This window comes from Panthera onca, chromosome C1 (assembly GCF_046562875.1).
Source record: "Panthera onca isolate mPanOnc1 chromosome C1, mPanOnc1 haplotype 2, whole genome shotgun sequence".
Classification (NCBI taxonomy): domain Eukaryota; kingdom Metazoa; phylum Chordata; class Mammalia; order Carnivora; family Felidae; genus Panthera; species Panthera onca.
In genome coordinates this window covers 215536249-215559913 of record NC_138346.1, presented here as the reverse complement: position 1 = coordinate 215559913, position 23665 = coordinate 215536249, and the positions used below count along the sequence as shown (strand labels likewise).

General features: G+C 44.0%; 1 protein-coding gene across 9 annotated transcripts in view; it reads right to left on the bottom strand.

Annotated features, from left to right (window-relative positions):
- RERE (arginine-glutamic acid dipeptide repeats) overlaps positions 1–23665 on the bottom strand; it is a 424018-nt gene that overhangs the window by 119913 nt on the left and 280440 nt on the right. For 7 of the 9 annotated variants that reach the window (XM_060621655.3, XM_060621656.3, XM_060621657.3 and 4 more), the window contains 2 exons: positions 7441–7489; positions 1153–1277 (listed from right to left, as the gene is read on the bottom strand). In XM_060621655.3, the coding sequence (XP_060477638.1) occupies positions 1153–1277; positions 7441–7489 (174 nt within the window). Of the gene's footprint in view, positions 1–1152; positions 1278–7440; positions 7490–19887; positions 19947–20646; positions 20871–23665 lie in introns of those variants that run through there. The other 2 variants (XM_060621659.3, XM_060621660.3) reach the window with 2 other exon arrangements.

The window sequence follows — 23665 nt, the reverse complement described above, 5'->3', positions numbered from 1 at the left end:
TCTCAGAGCAAAACCCGACGCAAGGCTTGATCCCATGACTCCGGGATCAGGACCTGAGCCAAAATTACGAGTCGGATACTCAACCAATTGAGTCACCCAGGCACCCACCAAAAAAAATTTAAAGTACCTCTACTCCCTTCACACATACAGAAAGGGAAATGTTACATTTACTCTGGTCTAATTGTGCCCTTTCTTCCCACACTTTACCAGGACTCAGATTTCAGTTTAGAGCATGAATAACCTAAAGCTATTTGCCACAACAGTTGGCTAGAAGGGCGCGTGGCTGGCTCAGTCGGTTAAGCATCTGACTCCTGATTTTGGTTCAGGTCATGATCTCACATGATCTCACGGTTCATGAGCTCGAGCCCCATGTTGGGATCTGCACTGACAGTGTGGAGCCTGCTTGGGATTCTCTCCCTCTCTCTCGCTCTCTCAAAATAAATAAATAAACATTAAAAGAAACACTTGGCTAGAGTACAATCTTTTCAAATAAAGATTATATTTTTGAAAGAAAGATCTTTTGAAAAAAAATTAAATCCTCTGAATTTGCTTATTTCCTTTCATGCTACACATCAACTAACTTTAGGCGAGTTAGAAGTGGGAGGGGGATGAAAGGAATTCTTAGAGGCCGCTAACTGCACTGAGGCAGCCTCGTGTCTACACAGCATAGCTGAGCACAGAGCTTAAATGCAGTTGCCCGGCCTGCTCTGGTGCTTTGCTTACGCCCTGCTGATGCTGCGGGGAGTCCCAGAAACCACCGCAGATGCAGGAGGGCTCTCTGCCCTCACTACGACGTGCAGGGATAGATTTAAACTTACCTTTTATATTTTAGGCACTTGTAGGTTAGTAAGTTCTCATGTAGGTAAGCCACAAAAACACCAAGTTTAAGTCAAGCATCAGTGAACAGCCTCAAGTAGAGAAATCTACAATGGGATTTTAAGAAGGGCCGAATGATCTAACTACTCAACTGTATTTAGAAGTGCTGATAATCGCATGTATGGCTTACGGTGTTTCCCTTCTGAAGAGTTCTAACATCTGATGTGGGGCAAACATTAAGAAACAAGTGACTTTACTGCGGCAAACGTTTTCTCTGGTAAGAAAAATCAATTCAGATGCCCTAACTCAGGGCAGGATGGGGAGGATTCCTATTACCTTGCTGCCCTCAAGTACATAAGAAGGTCACAGTCATTAACTCCAGGCATCCAGACCAGTTCCTCATGTTGGGTCACAGTGTCACCATCTGGAGAAGGGAACGGTTGCAAATCGGGAAGTTTGGCCTGTAAGATAGGGATGGAAAAGTCACAATCGAGGCACGTTTAAAGAACTGTCTCAACAGGCAGGCTCTGGGAACAGATGCCATAGCTTACTGAGCTTCTTTCTTTAGGCAGTACCGAAATAACAAAAACCGTGAGTCACTGAAACCAGCCTGTGGCACGTTTCAGGATCATTTCACCATAGAAGATCTCGCAATGGACTGCTTAATCTCTACTTAAGGAGAAGCAAACAGTATCAAAATAAACCAGTGTCAGCATGATCCAAAGAATAAAAGAGAAATGGACACGTGTGCATAAAAGAAATGAAAAAAACACAAACCCTCAGGAGATAATAGTTCCCTGATAAAGAAGGGGAAAACACACACATTTCCAATGTAACACATCTACAAAGAGACAGATTACAAGTGATGAAACCTCACCTAAGGATCTTTGCTGAAAATTTAAACGCACCATCCCATTAAGTTAACGCTACTCCCAAGACACTCAATAACTACCCTGTAGTCATGGTAAACGTAAAAAAAGGCACAAACTTGGAAGTAACATTAAAAACCAAGCTGGACTAAATGGTGGTGACAGAAATCAGGCCAGTAGCAGCTTCAGGAGGAGGGGACTGCTTGTGAAGGGGCAGGAAGGAACTTTCTGAGACAACACAACTGTTGAGCCTTGACAGGAAGGGTGACAGCGGACGCAATAGTCCACATAAGATCTCAACAGTTCACTGCACGTAAAGTGTACCTCAGCAAAAAAAAAGAAAAAATTTTTAAACATTTGAACAACAGTGCCCAACAACCCAGTCTCTTCGTCACCTGTGGGTTCGAGATCCAAATACGTCTAGCATGTTCTCATCCCCACTCTGCTGTGGCACAGCCAGGGCCAGGAGGCACGAGGACTACCCCAACCATGAGAGGCCTAGAAAAAGTCAACTGCCTGCAAAACAGGCACGTTCTGGTTGTCTTAAATGATGAACATGCAAGTACTAGTCTAAAATTTTAAACCAAGAGCTGCTGTTAAAAAGCTCCAGCGTCTAAAGAAACCAGGCAAAACAAAACGAAAGGAGCAGCTGGAAGGTAGCACTGTCCAACGGAAATAGAACGAGAGACACATATTTCATTTTAAAATACTCTAGTATCCCCGTTAAACACCACCTCCCAATGCGGACTAGCCACGCTTCAGGCGCTCACGGCCACGAGCGGCAGTGGCTCCAGCACTGGGCGTGCAGGTATCAGGTGCTACGGAGGCAAGGGAACCGGGCAGAAATGGAGGCGGTGCTGCCCTGTGCACAGAAAGCAGCCGGGCAGGAAGGAGAACCGGTACTTGTTTAACCTCCGATTTTTTCCAAAGTCCGGAAATTTTTACGCGAAAGCTTGTACTCACGTTTTTAAAACAATTCTGTGGCAGACACAACATGAGCAGATCATGTGGCTCTAGATACCAGTCTGCTTCACAGGCTATCTCTGATACCTCTAAATGCGCATCAAGTGCCGACTTTCTCCAAACAAGGATGCTCTTCTTTAATTTAGTATCGACTTTTATAACGTTTAATTGGGTGCCTCAATGAGTTCTGCTTAACACACAGTGACCACATTGGAATAAAATTTAACACACAACAGGTATTCACACCAAAAGGGTTTTTTTTCTTCGAGTTTTTCTAAAATTTATTTACTCTGAGAGAGAAAGAACGAGCATGAGTGGAAAAGGGGCAGAGAGAGAGGGAGAGAGAGAATCCTAAGCAGGCTCTACGCTTTGCACAGAACCCAATGTGAAGGTCAATCTCAAGACCATGAGACCATGACCTGAGCCAAAATCAGGAGCTGGTCACTTAACTGACTAAGCCACCTAGGTGCCCCCAAAGGTCTTTTTTGGCATTTGTACTGAGCTCTGTTTCCCAGGACCGAATATGGGATCTGGTGTGGCAGCTCTCCCAGGTCTGGCAGTTTGTCCCAGGGGGACAAACCTCCCCCCCTCCCCGCCAAGAGAAAAACAGGCTGGAAATATAATTAGTTAGCTTACGGAAAAAGAAATGCAAATGGCTCTTAATGGTAAGAAAACACGGTCAAAGTTGCTGATAAAAGAAAAGCTTATCACTGAGATACCATTTCCCACCTATCAGACCGACAGAAGTCCCAAAGTGTGACAATATACAAGGCTGTAGTGTTCGCACTTGCATGAGTTGCCAGCACAGATACAAAAATGGTACAATCTCTATAGAAGGGCATTTTGTAATGTCTTCACACTTACAGGTGCACTTGCCCTCCAAGCGAGCCAACCCCCCTTCTGGGGATATATTCCAAAAATATGTTGGCAAAAACATAAAAATCTATATGCTCAGGCCATTCACTGCAGCATTACCTGTAATGGCACATGACTGCAAGCAACCTAAGGGCCCAACAATAGGGACTGGAACTGGAAGAATAAACTGCTGTATCCACGCAATGGAGCCCCATGAGGCAGTAGAAGGAAATGAGGAGGAGCCCTACGTACTGCCATGGAGGGAACAGCAGGATACATTGTTAACAGAAAGTCGGCGGAAGCGTGTGTATTACGCTACCATTGATCTAAGAACAGAGGGTCGGGGAATAAAGATAAGAAGGGAAAATCAAAACCTTAACTTAACAAAAACAAAAGCAACAAGTGTCCATCATGGAGAGAAGGAACATGTGGAGGGGACAGATGTACTCGACTTTCTTGAACATACTTTTTCCTTCGTATGTTTGACTGTGGGGCCATGTGAATAGCCCTACATAAAAACAAAATGAAACTTAAAAAATAGTAATCCCTTAAAAACCATAAGGCAAAATGAAATAAATGCATTAACTACACAGTAAGTTGATTCCTCTCTAGAAATTATTTCAACCAACTTTAAAACATATTAATTTGCCCACACAGCCCTAGTGGGATATATACTAAGAAACCACCCCCGCCAAAAAAAAAAAAAAAAAAAAAAATTAAATTGCAAGCTGTTTTCAATAATCATATTGTTTGCAGCAGTGTAAGTATTATTATCTTGTGCTATTATATATGTATTATGGGATTAAAGCAAACGAATAATGATGTTGGTGTCATTTGAAAATGGGATTTGAGACATGGGGAAAAGATACAGACAAATGAAGGAAAGATAGGATTAAATATAAAATCCCGATAAAAATTTGAATTGGAATTAGAAATATCAAAAGGAATGTACAATGTATCTTTAAAAAATATATAAGAAAAAGGCATATTTCTTTTTCCTGAAAAGGCCTAGAAACAAGTAACCAACCGACCCAGTAACAATGAACACCCCAGTACCCAGTCAAAAAATGTCACTTCTCAGTAAAACAATAAGGGCTCCTATGAGAAAAATTTAATTCTAGATCTAGGGCAGGGACTGTACAAGATGAGACATTAGAATGCCATACCAGTTAAAGGAATCCTACAAAGACCACTGAGGTCCGTCCAGTCGCAAGGACACAGAAGTTAGCAGGAAGAGGCCCCTACTGGCCCCAGATGGATAATTTAATCATCAGTAAGAATAAGGACAATGCGGGGGTGCCTGGGTAGTTCAGGGGGTTATGCGTCCGACTTCGGCTCAGGTCACGATCTCAAGGTTTGTAAGTTTGAGCCCCACACCGGGCTTGCTGCTGTCAGTGCAGAGCCTGCTTCAGATCCTCTGTCCCCCTCTCTCTCTGCACATGCCACCCCCCCACTTCCTGGGTGTGCGCTCTCTCTCTCAAAAATAAATAAAAATTAAAAAGAAAAAAAAGAATAAGGACAGCTGGTTAGCAGAGAACAAATAATTTAAAATCCACTGGTGACCACTGGAAGACGTTGGGGGAAACAGTATTTTTGAAAACTGGTAAACAGAAGGAAGGAATTGAACATTTATCTTGCCTTTCCTCTGTGATTCAGGTAATCAAATGGTTGGTAAGGGGAAAGCTTCATTTACTCACCTAATAAATGAAGGAGTGATAGGATTAGAACACCACCATTTTGAAGGGTAGATCTAAGTAACAAGCCAAGGCAGCAAATCCCCCTTCCAAGGACACGCGTAACCTCCTGGTAGACAGACACAGCACCACCCGCACCAGACGCAGAGGACCAAAGGAGCACAAGGTTAAACTTCTAGATTTTAACTACTCGTTTGCGAGATATGCCAAGGACACGGGACAAGCCTAATGACACATAAAGATGCAATCAGCCAAATCCAGACTGTGGGACACCCTACTGGACAAAACACTCACCTTCTTCAATACATACACTGAGAGAAGGGGAAAATAAGAACAACAGATGAATTAAAAGAGATTTAAGAGACCTATCAACCACTTGCAATGCGTGGCTCTTACTCACATTCCAATTTGAACCGTAAAAAAAAAAAAAAAAAAAGACAATTACGGAAATCCGGTCCTGGTGGGTATTTAAGAAATTGCTAATTTTTATTAGGTGCTACATACTGTGATTTTGGTTTTTTGAAAGGGCTCTTATCTTTGGGATATTTACAAGTAAAATGATAGGTTTGTGAATCATTTCAAAATAATAGCTGGAGGGATGTAAAGGAGAATAAATGAAACAAGTTTGATCCTAACTTGGTAGGTGTGAAAACGGAGTAATAAGGATCAGGGGATTTATTGTACCATTCTTTCTTGACTTTTACATGGGTTAATGTTGTGCCTAAAAAGAAATTAAAATTTTAATACGGAAAATACTGCCGATTAAAAAAAAAAAAGTCCTTTCGTATCTGGTGTTCCAAAACATGTCTTTTTGGGAAAAAAACCCACAAAGCCTAATAAAGATATTTAAAATCTGGTACAAAATAAATGAAGGTATACAAAAATCCAAGCATAATCTAACTATAAAAAAACCTAAGCAAGAATTTAAGTATCTTTTACTTAAAAACCACTTTTTCTGTTATGGCAAGGCAAAAAATCGTAAAATAAAGCTTTCGTACAAAGATCTCAAGACACTAGAAACACAACGGGGAAGAAGAAACATGGGTGGGAAAATATGGTGGCGAAAGGGCAGAAAGAGGGACGTGTAGTCACAGGGAACCTGGTAAGGACTAGATCCCAATTAGACTGGAACTCCTAGGCCTGAAGGCACAGAAAATACAGTTGAGAAGTGGTAGGCAGACGCCCTAACAGGCCACACCAAGGAAAGGGTTGTGCGGGGACAGGGCGGGCAATAAGGGGAGTGATCACGTGCAGCTTTTTTTTGCCGGTCTCAGTTATAATCCTAGTTCTGGGATGCGAAGTGTCCACTAGAAATGAGATGCCCTGTTTCTGTGTTTTGACTTTAATATTCCCTCCCTTCTTCATTTCTTTCTCATTACAGAGTTAAAATAGATTCTTAGAAATATGAATGACATATAAGAAATGCTCAACGTCCAGACAGAAAAATGAACAAGTAAACAGACTACTGAAACCTCTCTGTCCTTACAAAGTGGGGGAAGGAGGAAAAAAGAGACTGATGTCAAACATGACACTAAGAGTCTCAGTAAACTGAACAAAATAGGACACAGGCCCTGACACAACAAGCTGCTGACAAACAAAGAGCCTAACCATCTGGACTCTTCTGAAGGACAGGGGTTATTAAAAAGTTAAAATGAAAGTATGTAGGGACCAAATGTCCATCAAGAAACGAATGTATCAACGAAATGTGGCGGTATAAACAAATGATGAAGATTCAGCCTTAAAAGGAAATTACATTCTGGTTTGTGCTACGACAGGGGTGAATGAACCCTGAAGGTCTTATGTTACGTAAAAGAAGCCGGACAGAAGGACAAGTACTGTGCAATCCAAGGATATGAGAAACCTAGGGCAGTCAAATTCGTGGAGACAGAAAGCAGGACAGGGGTTACCAGGGGCTTGGGGAGGGAGAGTCTCAGTTTGGGAAGGTGAGAAAGTTCTGGGGGTAGATGGTATGGTGGTGACGACTGCACAGCAACATGAATGTACTTACCAGCACTGAAATGTACACTTAAAAATGTTTAGAATGGTACATTTTACATTATATGTATCTTACCATGATTTTAAAAAGTACGTGACGATCAGAAAGAAAAAAAAAAAATCTCTGTATTTATATGAAATTCCCTTAAGCGTAACAACAATTCTAAGTTTCTGCTCAACAGAATCAAGGGCCAGCAGAATAATAAGAAATAAAACTCCATCAGAGAAGCTACTGAAATTTGCTTTACCTGATGGCTAGGACCAACACGAATTTCTCCCTGGGTGCTGTTCAGCCTCCTGTCATGGAAAGAGCAGATTAGGTTAGCACCATATAGTTCAGGCATAAACATTCACACATTTTTTCAAGGAAAATAATTCACTGGAAATAGATGAGGGATAAAACCGGAAGAATTAAGTTCCCCACTACTTCCAGTGTTGCCCTGCACGTGTGCATGCCCCAAAGCCCATACACATCTCTCAAATCTCTTTCTTCTAAAAAAAATCCCTGACTGCAACTCCCCGTCTTGAGTACCTACCTATACCGTTGGTCCTTCACACCTCAGAGGGAGGTACGTTGCTACGGTACAACCCCAATAGAGGTTTCTTCTTTTCAAAACATTTCTCGTGCCCTACTGTAAACCTTATTAAAAGATAAACAAGATACGGGGGGCCTGGGTGGCTCAGTTGGTTAAGTGACCGACTTCGGCTCAGGTCACGATCTCATGATCTGTGAGTTCGAAACCCACATCGGGCTCTGTGCTGACAGCTCGGGGCCTGGAGGCTGCCTCGGATTCTGTGTCCCCCCCCCCCCCCCCCCCGCTCTCTGCCCCTCCCCTACTCATGCTCTGTCTCTCAAAAATAAACAAACACTAAAAAAATTTTTTAAAGATGAGCAAGACAGCTATGGTTCCTAGCACACACACTGGGTCACTCATCCATTCAGCAAATATTGGTTAAGTACCTATTATATGCTCAGAACTGGCCTAGATGTTGTGGATAAAGCAGTGAACAATACAGTGTCCCTGCCTAACTGGAACTTCTATGCTCACTTGGGTATAAAATGAAGAAACAAATAATAGGTTAGATGATAGTAAGGGCCAAAGAATCAAGCAGACAGTGAATGATGAAATATTTCCCCAGTTCTTTACACAGCACAGACAGGAAAGGCCTCATTAAATAAAGCAGAACAAGCAGAGATGGAAAAGATGTGTGGGAATGAGCCCAGCAGGTCCAAGAGGTGGAAGACTTTACTTCATTTCTAGGTCATTCTCACCCCACCTGCTCACCCTCCCTTGCTCTAAATTCTCACCATCCAGGGTCCTTTCAGAAGCCACTATTTCTGTGAAGCCTTTCCTATCTCCCCATTTCACCCCACAACGCCCGCAAAGGGTGGACTGCCTTCCCCTCTCACTCCTTCACGAGATGCCGACTGAGTGCCTTTCTGTCCCGGCCTCGCACAGGGCACCCACTGGGGCACAGGGCCGGATGAAGAAGCGCAGTCCCAGCTCCCGGTTCCTGTCAACTCTGAGCCACGACGGACCGTGGGCTACCTCAGGACGCCCCTTCTGTGCCCAGGGACAAATCTGCCGCGTTGTGCGGCCACCTTTGCGTCTGCAGTAGAGCCACGGAGAAGGCCGTGCCACAGTGAGAGCCGCCGGCGGCTACCGGTGGACTCGGCTGTGCTGCGAGTGTACAAACAGCACAGGAGCAGAGAGGCTGCCGGTCTCGGGTCTGTCCTCCGCAGAGCCCGCACCCCCATCGTCCCATTGAGGTTGTTAACATGAATTGTGGAAAACGGTTATTTCCTTCAGGCCTGATGCTTTCTTCTTTTGACCCAACAATTTTTCTCACGAAGAGTCTTATTTCGGGAAAGCGGGCAATAGAAACGACAAAGGAAGGGAGGAGACTAAACCACAAGGGAAGAAGACACACGGCCCAGTTCTTAAGAGACTTACTCTCCAACTCCCCGGGAGGTGGCATCACCCCACAAAGCCACAACAGGTCCAAACGCTACATTTACAGTCACAGATCATCTCAGGAGGAACAGGGTCCAAAAATGCCCAGGGAAGTGATCAACACCAGGCAGGCTTCACAAGGAGATGACAGTGCAGGAAGTGGTTAATTTCCAACCCTTCACCTCTGAAGGGAGCACAACAGCAGGGCAAAACAGAGGACTTCCCAAGGGCGAGTGTGGGGGGCGGTTCTCTACAGAAGTGGGACGAGGTGGGGGAAAAAAGTCTGCATTGACTGCTGGTTTTGATCTACAAGGCATCTTCGTTTCCCCACCAGGAGAATGGTGTGTTGAAAAACAAGTCAAAAGATGGACTATTCTAGTAGGTTCATGTAGGAATAACACGCTGTTTTAGGAGGTATGAGAGGAACCACATAGGCCAGGAGGCTATTTTAATCATGAGTACTTTAAGAAAAACAAGCAGTCAGCATTACCAACCCTTTCCCTTCCAGCTTGTCCCTTTCTGTCTCACAACCAGCTCCGAGCAAAACCAGCTACCAAAAGCTCTCTCCTCTACCTCTAGATACTTTCCAAACGCTCGCCTGCCTACGAGCAGGTCGAGCCAAATGCATCATCTGAGAAGGTTTCGGCCACGGTCCATCCAATAACTTGTGCCACAGCTCAACCTGCAGGTTCTTCTAGAAGGTCTAGGCCATGCCAAGGTTCTCAAGTGGGTGTCTACGAAAGCATTTCCCCATCACTGCTACACACGCACTGCTAAGTCCTTGACAATTCTAGGACAAACATTCCTGGGTTGTTTTTAATTTAATTTTTTTCCTTTTTTTATTTCTTTGTGTGTTTTTTTTTTCCTTTTAATACCTTCATCAGCCAGTATTATCAAAATTAGCTCAAAAATGTGCCACAATAATAAAACAAACACTTCAAATACCTTATTGAATACAACTACTTGTATCCCATTGATTTGTACAAAATAGGTTGATAATTATTAATACTAATAATTATACAAGAGAAAAGACAAAGGTACTGAGGATCTTAAGAGCCTAAAATGGAAACTGTTTCTCTCATTTTTGTTTCTATCAATGAATGGCACTGACAAGGTCAGCAGTTTAAAAAGCCCAAAATAAAACAGAGGACCTTTGAAAATTAGAAATCAATTATTACAACAAAATTATCTCTCAACCAGATGCAACTTTTCTTTTTTAATTTTTTTAATGTTTGTTTAGTTTTGAAGGGTCGGGGGAGGGGCAGACAGAGAGGGGGACACAGAATCCGAAGCAGGCTCCGGGCTCTGAGCTGTCAGCACAGAACCCAAAGTGGGGCTCGAACCCACAAATGGAGCCAAGTCGGACGCTTAACCGACTGAGCCACGCAGGTGCCCCAACCGTGCGCAACTTTCAAATACTAGGGTTTCATGTAGCAAGAGATACACCAAAGTTATTTTTGAGGAGGATGAGGATCCGAGGTAAGCAAACAACGGCCTTAGCCTACTGTTTGCAGGACCTCCTGAATACAGAATAAATGGCAGAAATGTTCTTCAGGCCCAAGATAAAAAGAGGCTGATAGCAACATGCCCGATCAGAGAGAACTGGATGCACGTGACAGAAAAACTGTCAGCACATGACCTGGAGGTGAGAGACCAGAAGGAGGCTTCCTGGGAAACGGCCAGTACCAGGCCTATCCGCGATCCGCTGCGCAGTCACCGTCCTCCCCTCTTCTGACAGCATCCGAACTCTACCTTAAACGACTCGTTCCTCTCCCGCTGCCTCGTTGCTCCTCCCCTCTGACTGCGTGCTCCTTCTGTCAGAGGACGACACTCTTCTGTGGCTCATCTGGACATTTCCCTCCACCCACTATGGGCCTGTAAGCTTCTAGAGTGGAGGAACTGATGCTCATCTTGTGGGTCCCCCGAAATCTACTACACTACCTGCCTGGCACTATTATGCATTCAGGACAAATTTAAAGTTCCCTGGTGGCATGAATATTTCTAGACTCCTAAGCTCTAAAACTTGACAAAAATCACCAGGAATTATTATCTAAGTGCAGTATCAAACAGCTTGTGAAAAACACTCTTAATAATCGTATGCTGGCCAGTACATACTTCCTTTTCCTTCTTAACACAACAGTTCCCAAACTATTGGTCTCAGAAACTCTTCACAGTGTTTAAATTACTGAGCATTCCAAGGAAGTTATATTTTTGAAAAAGTTCAAAAAAACATTTTATGTACCAATAAGCACATCAAATATTAATATGTAGAACTTATTCTTATGAAAAAATTGTTTATTTTTTTAATGTTTATTTATTTTTGAGAGAGGGAGAGACAGAGTGCAAGCGGAGGAGGGGCAGAGAGCGAGGGAGACACAGAATCCGAAGCAGGTTCCAGGCTCTGAGCTGTCAGCCCAGAGCCCGACGTGGGGCTCAAACTCGTGAACTGTGAGATCATGACCTGAGCCAAAGTCAGATGCTTAACCGACTGAACCACCCAGACACCCCAGAAACTAAATGGATCTAAACAAACAACAACAACAAAAAACTTAGAAAAACAGAGGCACTGTTTTACATTTTTTTTGCAAATCTAATTCAGGACTTAACAGAAGTCCACTGGATCTTTATATCTGCTTCTACATTCAATCTTTTGTAATATGTTATCTTAGTTAAAGTATATCAAGAAAATCTAGCCTCACAAAGATTATAGTTGGAAAAGGGAAGGATATTTTAATAGTCTTTTTGATAATTATGGATATTATTTTTTATACTACCCCAAAACTCAACAAGTGACCATTCCTTAAAGGTTTTTACACAATGTGAATTTAAAACCTTACCTTGCCTTGGACTCTTTTATGTTAAAAATCCATTAGTCTGTCTTGGCCTTTTAATGGATCCTTCTACCCAGACCTGATTTTTGTGATGTCATGCACAATTCAGATGGAAAATATGAGATGCCAGATTTATCCTTCAATTAATGGCAACGATAGCTAACACTTGAGTACTTTCTATCTGTTCTCGGTGCTCTACAGTCTCATTTCTATGTATTCGTTCATTAAATTAATATTTTGATATTAATGAAAGCATTAATAGTGACAGTCACAGAAATTCAGATCTTGTTCTATATTATGTTTGAAATAACACACCTACTGAAGAGGTTTCTGTTTGATGCACGGCGTTGCTTAATTAATACAGTCGGTCTGGGCAAAAACAGGACGGTCACCAATTGAGGAAGGAAAATCCAGACCAAGGATGGTGTACAAACAAGGATGGTCTCAGATAAAGAGCACTACATACGAAATAAGAGACCAAAGACGGAAGCCATGTCCCAGGATAATGCAGGACAAATCTAGGTACACCCTTATCTTTGCCTCGGGGTTTTCACATTCATTGTCTTAAATTCAGATATCCTGCAGTTGTATGAAAACACCAGCAAAATAACAATGCTAGTTATCACGTACGAAGTGCTGTTTATGCCAGGTACACATTATTTCATTATTCCCAGGACAACCCTATAAAGCAGTACCTCCACTTTATAGATAAAAATGACAGCACTAATTGTCATATTAACAAAGAAACATATACAGTGGACATTTACTCCGTACCAAGCATTCTAAGCTAAGCAAATTCTTTATACTTTCTTATCTAATCTTAAGGATGACCCTGTAAGGAAGGTACTATTATTATTACCTGTCCAGAGAAGGCAACTGAAGCTGAGAGTTACGAAAGTGCCCAAGATTACAGCCACCAAGTGGAAAACCAGGATTCCAACTCAAGTTTAGTTGACTCCAAAGTCAGAGCTCCCATAATGCAGAGCGATTAAATTACCAAACCAAAATCACACAATTACATATAGAACCAGTACGAGAAGCCCTACCTATCCTCTATCCTTTCCGTATCTTCATTTCAAGCACCAAAGCAAGACAGAATTATCAAGAGTTTCTGTTTAGTTTGGAAATCATGTTAAAAGAGAAAACCTATTATGAGGCCAAGTTACATAACACTGTCAAAGTAACAAAATTAGAGAGATGGAGAACAGATTAGTGGTTGCCAGGTGTTAGGAATGGGGGGATGGGGCGGCGAGAGAGCGGGAGGTCTTTGTGGTAACAAACAGACCTCAGTGATGCACTGGTTACATAAAGTACACGGACCATACACACACTGTACTAACGTCCTGTCCAGGCTTTGAGGCTGTGCGATGGGGGAAAGGAGTAAGGGGTCGGTACATCGGAGCGGTCTATGGTATCTTACATCTCTTCCATCTTCCTGCGAAACTAAAAAATTAAAAGTTTTTAAAAAGTCAAAAGAGGTGGTTTGGCTGAATGATGTATTACAAACAGACCGGAGAGAAGAAAGCCTGACTAAATGACTAATAGATTCCCCTCCGATGTACTGCAGACAACTGAACAAGTAACCGAAGAAAGGAGATTCAAGGAATTAACTCAAGTCACATAATTCTTTTTTCTCTGTGTTTACTAAGGGTTCTGATGTGAGCTCATCCTTTGTGAGACATCCCTAACTGAATCATAGTACAAAAAAAAAAAAAAAGAAGAAGAAGAGAGAGAGAGAGAGAGAAGAGAGAAGAAAAGAAAAAAAAAAATTGTCACCAACCTCACCAGCAAGGAGGCATTTCTCTGTGAGGCTAATGTAAATACTATATGTTTTTCAAACAGTTGAGGTTCGGTCCCCATTATTCTACAAATCTTTGCTTTGGACTATGAAAATAGTCTCAGAAGCCAAATTACAACAATAATGGCAAGTCACTGTGTTTATTCCTGGAGTATTAAAAAAAAGAACGAAATTCATTGTATATGAAATCTGATACAAAAGAAATCCATGTAACAAAGCAGTATCCATGGCAACTACAACTTAATATTTCAGTCCTCTTCAGCTGCAGTGGATTAAATAAAATGACAAGATGTTCCCTTTGAAAAGTAACCTGTTACCATGGAAACATTTTAGTCTAAGAAGTAAACAGGGAATGGACAGAAAGGAGCAGGAAGCCTGTAACGGAATATCAAAAAGGGAGAAGCATCTACGCAAAGGAGATGAGAAAGCCGGCTGGCCAGATGCAGGGTGGGAGAGGCGAGGGTCTGGGGAGGAACCTTCACTCAAGACACCCAACTATCTCTACCTGACTGTGTCCACAGAGGAGGAAGAGGGACAAGGGCACAGGGTCCAGGGGAGAAGACATGAACTGGCAGAAAAGAGGCCTTTTACAGGGAGCCGGCACGAGTTCCCATCATAAACCCAGACCTGGTCCCCAATCCAAGCCCAGCACGGAACAGCAGTGTGGCCTGCGGCCCACTCCCCAAAGCCTGGGACTGTGTAACTCTCCAGTCAGACCCCTTCTCTGCGGCTAATGTTACGTGTGAATGAAATCACTATGCGATCTTCCTGTACCTATCCTCCAGGTCACAAGGCTCAGAGAAGAGGTCATTCTTATCTTTTCCACAAGGTGTTCAGTTGAGCAGGAAGACTGACATGAAATCAACACAAAGAAGCCTCTAGAAACTCTATTTACTAGCTCATTCAGAAAGCGATCACAGAAACAGACTGTAGGTCCAGAGCCAATACACCAAATTTTAGGAAAATCGAAAGGCAATTTATCAGAATCACTTTTTTTTGTAAGAAGGGTTGTGGGCAGGAGTGAAAATGAGACTGATAAGAAAGAAAACTAGAATAGCATGCAGGGTTTCTCAGATTTCTCCAGCATGAACACTTATTTCCAAAGCAGTCTTTAACAAGTCTGAAATATCTTTAAAGTCTGACATAGTATCGTAAAAACCCATATACATTTTGTATGCTATTCCAGAACATACTCCCATTTGCCTTAAGAAACTCCCCAAATCTCAGTAAAATCACTGCGCTTTGTACACCCTGAGATGCCCCACGACCGTGGCTCCCCACGACTGGGAGGGAGGAGATAGCACATACACCTGAGCCTAGATGCTCAGGGCCAGGGGATGAGCACAGACTTCAGAGTCAAAGGAAGACGGGTTAAAATCTCAGTACCAAAGTTTTATTAGCTTCAACGTGATCTTAAGGACACAATTCGACCTCTCGGAGCCCGTTTTCCTCATCTGTGAGATGAAGTTCATGATGACTAGTTTGCAAGGTTGCTACAAAAATAAAAGATGATCTACGGAGAGAAGCAGCATCGTCCTGCTGCACAGGGGCCACTGCTATTATTAGCTCTAAGTACTGGTGGCAGGTGACAACAGGAAGGAATTCTCTACCAGGAGTTCCCAGAGCACCACCTACTTCTCTTCAGCCCTCATCACAGGCACAATTTTATATGCATTTTGTGTTATTATTTCTTTCAATGTGCTTAGACTGAAAGCTCCATGCAGGTAAGGAACTGAGTCTGTTTTTTAGCTCACCACTATATCCCAGGGCCCACTGGCACTCACTGAATATATTCGAAATGAATAAATGACTCCAGTATTTTAACTCAACTATCGTTTAGTCATAGACAGCAACTAAGCACTTTGATGCAAAATTAAGTCAAGTCACGTGCGACAGAAGGCTAGCCCTCCTGCCCAGCGGGAAGAATATTTTGAATGAATACTGAATTATCGAGAGAGAGAGAGAGAGAGAGAGAGAGAGAGAGAGAGAGAGAGGTGGAGAATCCATCAACAACTGAAAGACTTAATGTTCCAATTTGCATACACAAATGCAAAGGTCAACATAGAAGCCGGTCAAAATCTCAAATCAGAGTATCTTAGATTTTCTCTGATGGAAAGTTCCTTAGAGGCCATGTGATCTAATCGTCCAGCTTAACAGAAGGAACCAAGGCCTGAGGAGACAAAGGTGCCCTTTTGAGGGGCCACATTGAGTTAACCAGAGAGGATTCCAGGCCACTGAAGTAGCTCTCCTTTCCAGAGTCCCCTCTAAACACAAGTCAGAGTCCAGAACTAAGAATTTGGGCATTGGCTGAGGCATGAGAAGAATTTCCATGCTGACAATAAGATACAATAAATGAGGCCTCTATACAAAATACACATCATGGAAAAAATGGGTAAAAAAAAATTTTTTTTAAGCACATGAAAAAGGATCTCATTTCAAAAATGGTCATCACAGCCCAACACAAAGCTATATGCACAAAAATGATGCTTTGGAAAACAGACTTACTTTTTAAATCCCACTGTGATTGAAATAATTTATAAAGCAGCAATATTTGAAGATTAAGCCGATCTCCTGACCAAAAATGTTGCTGGCTTTCTGCACACTAAAATCACACTTTATAAAAACAGAAACATAGCATCCCCAGAAAAAGAGGGAGACTGGACTGTAAGTAAGTATGTCCTCAATGCATGTGTGAACCTTTCTTTGTTCCCACTCGGAAGTCTCTGGGAAATACTATGAAAAACATGACCATTGCCCTATGCAATGTGGTGGTATAAGTATGGGGGTGGGAGGAAGAGGGGGAAGAGATGGGAGGGGGAGGAGACAGCCTTCACAGCATATTCTCTCTCTCTCTCTTTCTCTCTCTCTCTCTCTCTCTCTCTCACACACACACACACACACACACACACACACACACATCAGGAAGAGGTAAGAAAGGAACAATGTTTAATGCCGAACACACTGAACGTTTTACACAGCATGGAAGTAAAGCTTCCGATGTAAAACACCCAAAGGGCAAGAGAAGAAAGGAGATCAGTAAATGGCAGTTAAGTATACTGATCACTAATTTAATTACCATAACACTTGACATTGTCTTAACTAGACTGACAAAAACTATAGATGTTGCTGAGATAACCATACCCACATGAGATTGAAGACTTGGCCTTGGAATTAATAAAACTAACACACTGAGCAACTGAGTGCCAAGCACTTTCATAAGTGTTTTCACCCCATCTTTACAACAACTGTGAAAAATCGTATTTATCTGATTGGAGATACGGTCATATGGAAAGATGACCCATGAGAACACGGAAATTGAGAGGAGTATATAAACTCATCCAGTGTCACAGCTCGTCCAGTGTCACTAATTGGGTGGAATTTGAACCATACCGTCTAGCTCCACATCTACTCTCTCCTCTTACCATCGACACCACTGATTTATTCAACATACTTACATCGGAGGCCCATTTGGCAGGCTCTCTAAAAGGAACCAAGGCTGTAAGAACAGATGTAGCCCACGCCCAAGAGACAATCAGTCACTGTCTAAGTGTATAAGTATACAATGTATAAGTCAAAGAACTCTGATAGAAATAACGTCTAATTGTCTCAACTGAATTAAAATGAACTGTTTTAGCTTAGACCCAAAGTATCAAAAGGTGTACCAGAAAAGATTAGTTTTTTTCAGATCTGCTTTTAAAGATTATGTGCAGGAACCTGTATTCTCCCCTATCACAAACTGCTCAATACAGAGGATCATCAGTTTGTGGGGAAGACTCATGAATGGACACAAATTCGTGAAATTCGTTACTTCAAATCTCCCTTTAAGCCTGTATTTTCTATTTTCTCTCTCATTCTGGCTGACATTTTTTTTATGGCTTTAGAATAAATGCCTCTCTGGCAGAAAGACAGCTCAGTTCAGTAATGACCAAAAAGTAAAGTGGAAAATGAAAAATGAATCCAGAAGGAAGAAGGATCAGGAACAATGAACAACTGGAGAATCACAGACGTGGTGAACATCGGGTCTCAGGTGTACCAGTCTTCCCATCCATAGCTAACACACCAGACAAGAATCTAGAAAGTGGTCAAAAACGGAGCTATGTTATCAGCAGATTCACAGGCACTGCAAAATGTCTGTTTTATGGGAACGCTTCAGGGGCGCCTGGGGGGGCTCAGTCGGTTAAGCGTCCGACTTCAGCTCAGGTCATGATCTCACGGTTCGTGAGTCTGGGCCCCGCGTCGGGCGCTGGGCTGACAGCTCGGAGCCTGGAGCTGCTTCGGGTTCTGTGTCTCCCTCTCTCGCCACCCCTCCCCCACTCACACTCTGTGTCTCTCTCTCAAAAATAAACATTATTTAAAAAAAATTTTTTTTAAGAGGAAGGAACACTTTAGATTTAAGCCTCAACCTTGGACTCTGATTCAAGATTCTAACAAAATGATAAGAAAAGCTAAAAACAAGGCAATATTTTGATGAACTTTTATTTTTACGTTCTGTTGGAAACATATGCTGTCCATGTTCACCAACACTTCCTGCTACTCTGAAGTACAACAGGAGGAGAGCCCGAGGCCAAAACGAAATGAAAATCTTTCCGATGCCCAAGCTGTGCGGACCCTGGGCAACTTCAGCAACCAAGAGAATGACCTCCCGTGTGCCGTTCCTTCAGTGCTACCACCACCAGACAAGCACAGAAACCCCAAAGCAGGGGATGGCTGGTCAACAAGTAACATTCTATTTTCCCAAGACAGGAAAACACAGAACAAACGCACACGACACAAAGAACAGCCCTTGTGACTTATTTACCTGATCTGAAACACAAAAATCCGACTCTGGACAGCAGTGGCAACTACGAGTCCTCGCCATCGGACTAGGCGGCTACACACGAGCTCACGAGCGCACATCTGTATTAGGCCAGGCCAGGCCGGCCGGGCCAGGCCGGCAGGAGGAACCTGACCGGAGCTGATTCCTGAGCACAGCTTCCAATTCACGCTTTATTTGCTAAACATAAACAAGTTGAAGACCTGGAGACCCTACAACAGAAAGGCGGTTCCACGACTGCTTTCCGGACGAGTATTCTCCTGACTCAAAGGAGGATTTTCTGAAACGAGTCTTGGGTGTTAAGTGCCTCGGGGCCTAGATCCTCTTGTCCGGAGAGAGGGTAATTTTAGACTTACAAGAGAAAAGCAGAAAGGAAGAGTGTTCTGAATGGAGTGAAATGAGACGAGTTCCAGAAGCAACACTACGTGGTATGGGGAAAGACTGCCCCAAATTCCCAAATGCAATGTTCAAATAAATGTGATCACTGGGAAGACAGTCCTCGTATCAACAGGAAAAAAAGATCAAAAATAGCGGTAAATGCACTACTCCAAATTATCCCTGTCCAATTAATTCGTCCCCTTAATCACAATCCCCAAACTGAAGCCGCTGGAAGCCAGACCGTACTTGAGCAATACTGCCAGTGGCGAGAATTCACCCTAGCCTCCCGTGCAACTTTCTACCGAAGTCGGGGGCCTCCTCCGACCAGGGGCGAGTACGCACGGCTCCACATTCAGAGCGCACGGCGCAGAGCTTACGCTCGGAATCTCTCCCGCATCGTCAACGGCCCCCGAACTTCTTCCCTATCCTATGGGCATCTTCCAGCTGTCCGTTCCTCCCTGCCGCGTACTTCCTCCGTTCGTCCTCACAGACGCACGGTAACTCAAGCGTCACTTCAAAAATTGTTTCCAACCTTCATCTGGAGAAAAAAGGGGAGACGGACCAAAGAGGGACAACTGACATAATCCACAAGCTTCACGTACTATCTGGGTAAGAACTGAACTTTCCTAAATCTGAGCAGTGTGACCGGCTCCCTACGTTCACCATGGTGAGAGGCGTCTGTCTGAGCCCTGGCCGCACACGGGACACACAAAAAAACCGTAACTTCCCCTCCCAGAAAAGACTCGTGTCGGGCCCATCGAGCGGTGGGCACAGAAACTGGCCCGGTCGGTGCTCCGCCCTCTCCTCAATTCCTCTTTTTACTCTTCTCCTACAGAATTCACACGTCACCCCCCAAAATGCATATACACCACAAATGCCACCTTCCGCTGAAACCAACAAAATCAAAATAAACACAATACCTGGAATCTTAACTTCTCTCACACACGTCACCGCATACAATTGTTTTTTTAAATTTCCAAGACATTTTCCCTAAGCTCTGAAGAGAACGGGTTCTTTCCTTTTGAAGCAAGAGAAAACGTGTCTAAAAAAAAATCCATTTTAAGGGGATGATGTCGCGACCGTAATCCACAACTGCTTCCTGCGTGTGTCAAAACGTATACACTATTTCATTTCCAGACCTCAGAGACAGATCACAAGGAATATAATTTGCTCTGGCAAACAGGCTCTCAATCAAAACAAGTTCCACCCACCTTCAAAGCAACCAATAGCTGCCCACCTACCACCCTTCCTAAAACATCCAAACAGAGCTGCTCTCGGGCCCAGGCACTCCCTCCCCGCCGCACGGCAACGGAACGGCCGGCGGGCGGGTTTGCTCTGCAGGTGCCCGACGGCAAGCAGGCTCGGCGCCGGGCATCCGCGCGGGACTCGGGTGGAAACTACACCCCGAGAGGAAGAGGGGAGGGGCGGCGAAGGGGAGAAGCCCGGGGACGGCAGGACCCACAGGCTTCTCCATCTGCCCAGGGCAGCTCCGCGCGGACCCCGTTCTCAGCGCTGACTTCGGGCCTCGCGACGCCACCTACGCGGCCAGCCAGGGCCGAACGAGAGGCCCTCGGGAACATGCACCAGGAATGATGAAATGATTCAGAAACGTCTCCAGAAGTCAGAACGGGCGGCAAAACCCATCGCTGTTCCGGTGAGGCCAGAGGGAGAGAGCCTACCTGCAGGGGCTGAATGGATCATCCATGACTAACAGAGGCTCTGGTGAGTCTAGCTGTGTCCCTGAACCTCGACTTACTGCCAAAACTCTGCCCTTTTCTACTCTAACAACTCAAAATGGAGGCACATGCAGTCTGAGAGACCTCACAGAGCTTTCACTGAGCTTGTGCTATGACCTAAGCCTTCACGCAGAACGCAGAAACTTCCCCCTCACTCTGACAGGACTGAGCATGTGCTGTGACCCTCCCTCATCCATACACTGTCTCTCAACGCAATCAATCTCAACCCTGCTGTTTCCGTAAATAAAGCCCAGCCAACAGACTGCGGCTTCTCCCTGCAAACCAAGCTAGTGTGCAGGGAAGCGGGGCCTCGGAAAGGGGATCCGAGACGGCCGAGCCCAGGGAGCTCGGCCAGCCGCCCCGTCGACAGGCTTCAGACAGCCGCCCTGCCCTGGCGAGGCGGCGGCAACTTCTGTCCGCCCTCGCTGTCTTTTTTAACTGCGGTTTTAAACAGCAGGGTCTTCAAGAGGAAACAAAATCAAAAGGCCCACGGAGGTGAATGGCCATATATACGGTGAGTGACCAGAAACTGCAGCGCGCTTCGAAACGTGCCAGTAGCTTCCGAAGGGAGACCACCCCACGAATCTCGTCTGGAAAACTTTGTAAACGTTTGGGAAAAGGCCACACAAACAATCCTGGCAAAGCTACGGAGTCCTGGGTATCGTCACAGCTACGAACGCAGTGTAGACAGTAGCGCAAGCGGGGCAGCCGAAGCATGCTGCGTTTTGTGCAAACAGCCTAATCTCCCTTAAACAAGCCGCTCTAAAATTGCCTAAATAACAAACAAAAACGTTTCCTGAAGAGATACGAACCCAGTCGGGCATGTCTCGCTTGAAGAATGGACTTCCAACACTGAGAAGGGTAGGAAAGTTCAAATCAAGAGGGCAAAGGACACCTTGCCACAAACACTCGAGCATCTAGAAATCTCATCTGAGGTCTCCCGATTCAAAATGCTCGGCAATGGTTTACAGCATCGCCCACGAAGCTAAATTCATTTGCAATTTAATCAGAAAAGATTTCTCAAGCCACATCAACAAGGCCACACCAACCTCGTCATACTGAGCAACGTATCCGTATCGTCCACAGTACCGGCCAAGACATTTTCCGTTAAAATCTTTAAAAACACGTTTTGTGCCCTCTCCCCACAACCTCCACCTCCAGCACAAAGGCAAACTGGGCTGTCGGCCACGTAAGATATTCTGATTCTGGAGGTAAACGCAAGCTTAGTGTCCATTTGCAAACTAAGAGATGACTCTACGTATGATTACTCAGTTATGATAAAAAAAAAAAAAAAAAAAAGGAAAGTAAGACCATGAAACTCCCGAAAATCTACAAAGGTCCAGAAAGAGTAGGAAAGACCAGTGCCAATTGTGCTTCCCACAAATATAACAGGGTGTGAAGAAATTAAAACCTGCTTAAGAGCGTACTCAGCGTCCTCAAGTTTCCTAAAATAAATGGAGGACCCATTCCATTTCTTTAGTATCCCTGTTTTTGCTATCAAATAAACTTATATTCTGAGACTGACATTAAAAAAAAAAAAAAAAAAACCCTCTCACTGTGCTGAAAATGTAATTTACACAAGAAATGCCAAATACACTTAAGTAAGTGTTGCTTTTGACCAAGCACCTGAAGCAAGTTATCTACAGTCTGGAAGACCACTTTCCCTATTGGTATATAAAATAACATGTCCCCAAAAGTGTGCGACTGGTGGGGCGCTTGGGTGGTTCATTCAGTTGAGCATCTGACAATCAATTTTGGCTCAGGTCATGATCCCAGTGCTGGGCTCTGTGCTGAGCATGGGGCCTGCTTAAGATTCTCTTCTCTTCTCTTCTCTTCCTCTCCCACCTTCTCTCTCTCTCTCTCTCTCCCTCTCTCCCCCCCCCCACCCCTTTCCCCTGCTCGCACATAATCTCTCTCTTTAAAAATAAAATTTAAAAGAAAATTCAAATTAAACAAAGAACTGTGTGACTAGAAACAGTCTAAAGAAAAAGACGCTCTGCAACAAAAGCAACTGAATTAGAACCCAGAAGTCAAATAGCATGAATACGGGCACCGAAGCATTTCCTGCAAAAGTGCTTTTTTCAAAAAAAACTACCGAATCACATGGAAAATGCTTGCTTGCAGGAATCAACATAAAACAATAATTTAATAAATTCACCATTCTTCTGAAAAACCACAGGAACTATTCTGTGAAACACAGCATAAAAATGTCATTGTGATACCAAGTCAAGGAATGTAAACTATGATTCTGGTCCCACCAAATACCCTGAGAGACACGAAGGGCAAGCCATCAAAACCTCATGACCTCTCCTCCGAACACCGGATCTCAGCGGTGGCCCCGGCCTATCTCAGCATCCTCTTGGCTGTCCTTGCTGACACTCACTTCCCCTCTGTCCCCTTTACACCACCTGCGCACACCCTCCTCCCCGTCCCGGCTCCCCTCGGGGGCCACACACCAGGGCCCACTCTCCCCTTCTCTTCTCTGTCGCAGGCAGATTTCACCCGCTCGCCCACAATCCCCACCAGCTCCTCGCTGGAGGGACCTCCCTACTGGGAGCAGCTGGGGAACCTCAGAGAACTCCACTCTCCTCTTGTTCCTTTTCCTGGGGTGCCTCACCTCTCTTGACAGATGTTAAGCTCTTTGGGGGCAAGGACGGCATCAAAATCATCTTTATTGGAACCACCCAGATCTCTTATTCTAAACCTCAAAAACAACAACAACAACAAAAACCACATCTGACACACTAAGAAGGGCAAAATACCACTTCTATAGTACTACTTCCTGGCAAAAATTACAAAAGCTAAGTCTAACCACGAGGAAACCTCAAACAAACCTGAACTGAAGAATTCAACAAAACTGGCTTCTAACTCCTCAAAAATGTTAATGCGATGACAAGACAAAACAAAACAAAACAAGGCTAAGAAACATGTTATGAAAACAAAGAGAGGCAAGGAATACTGA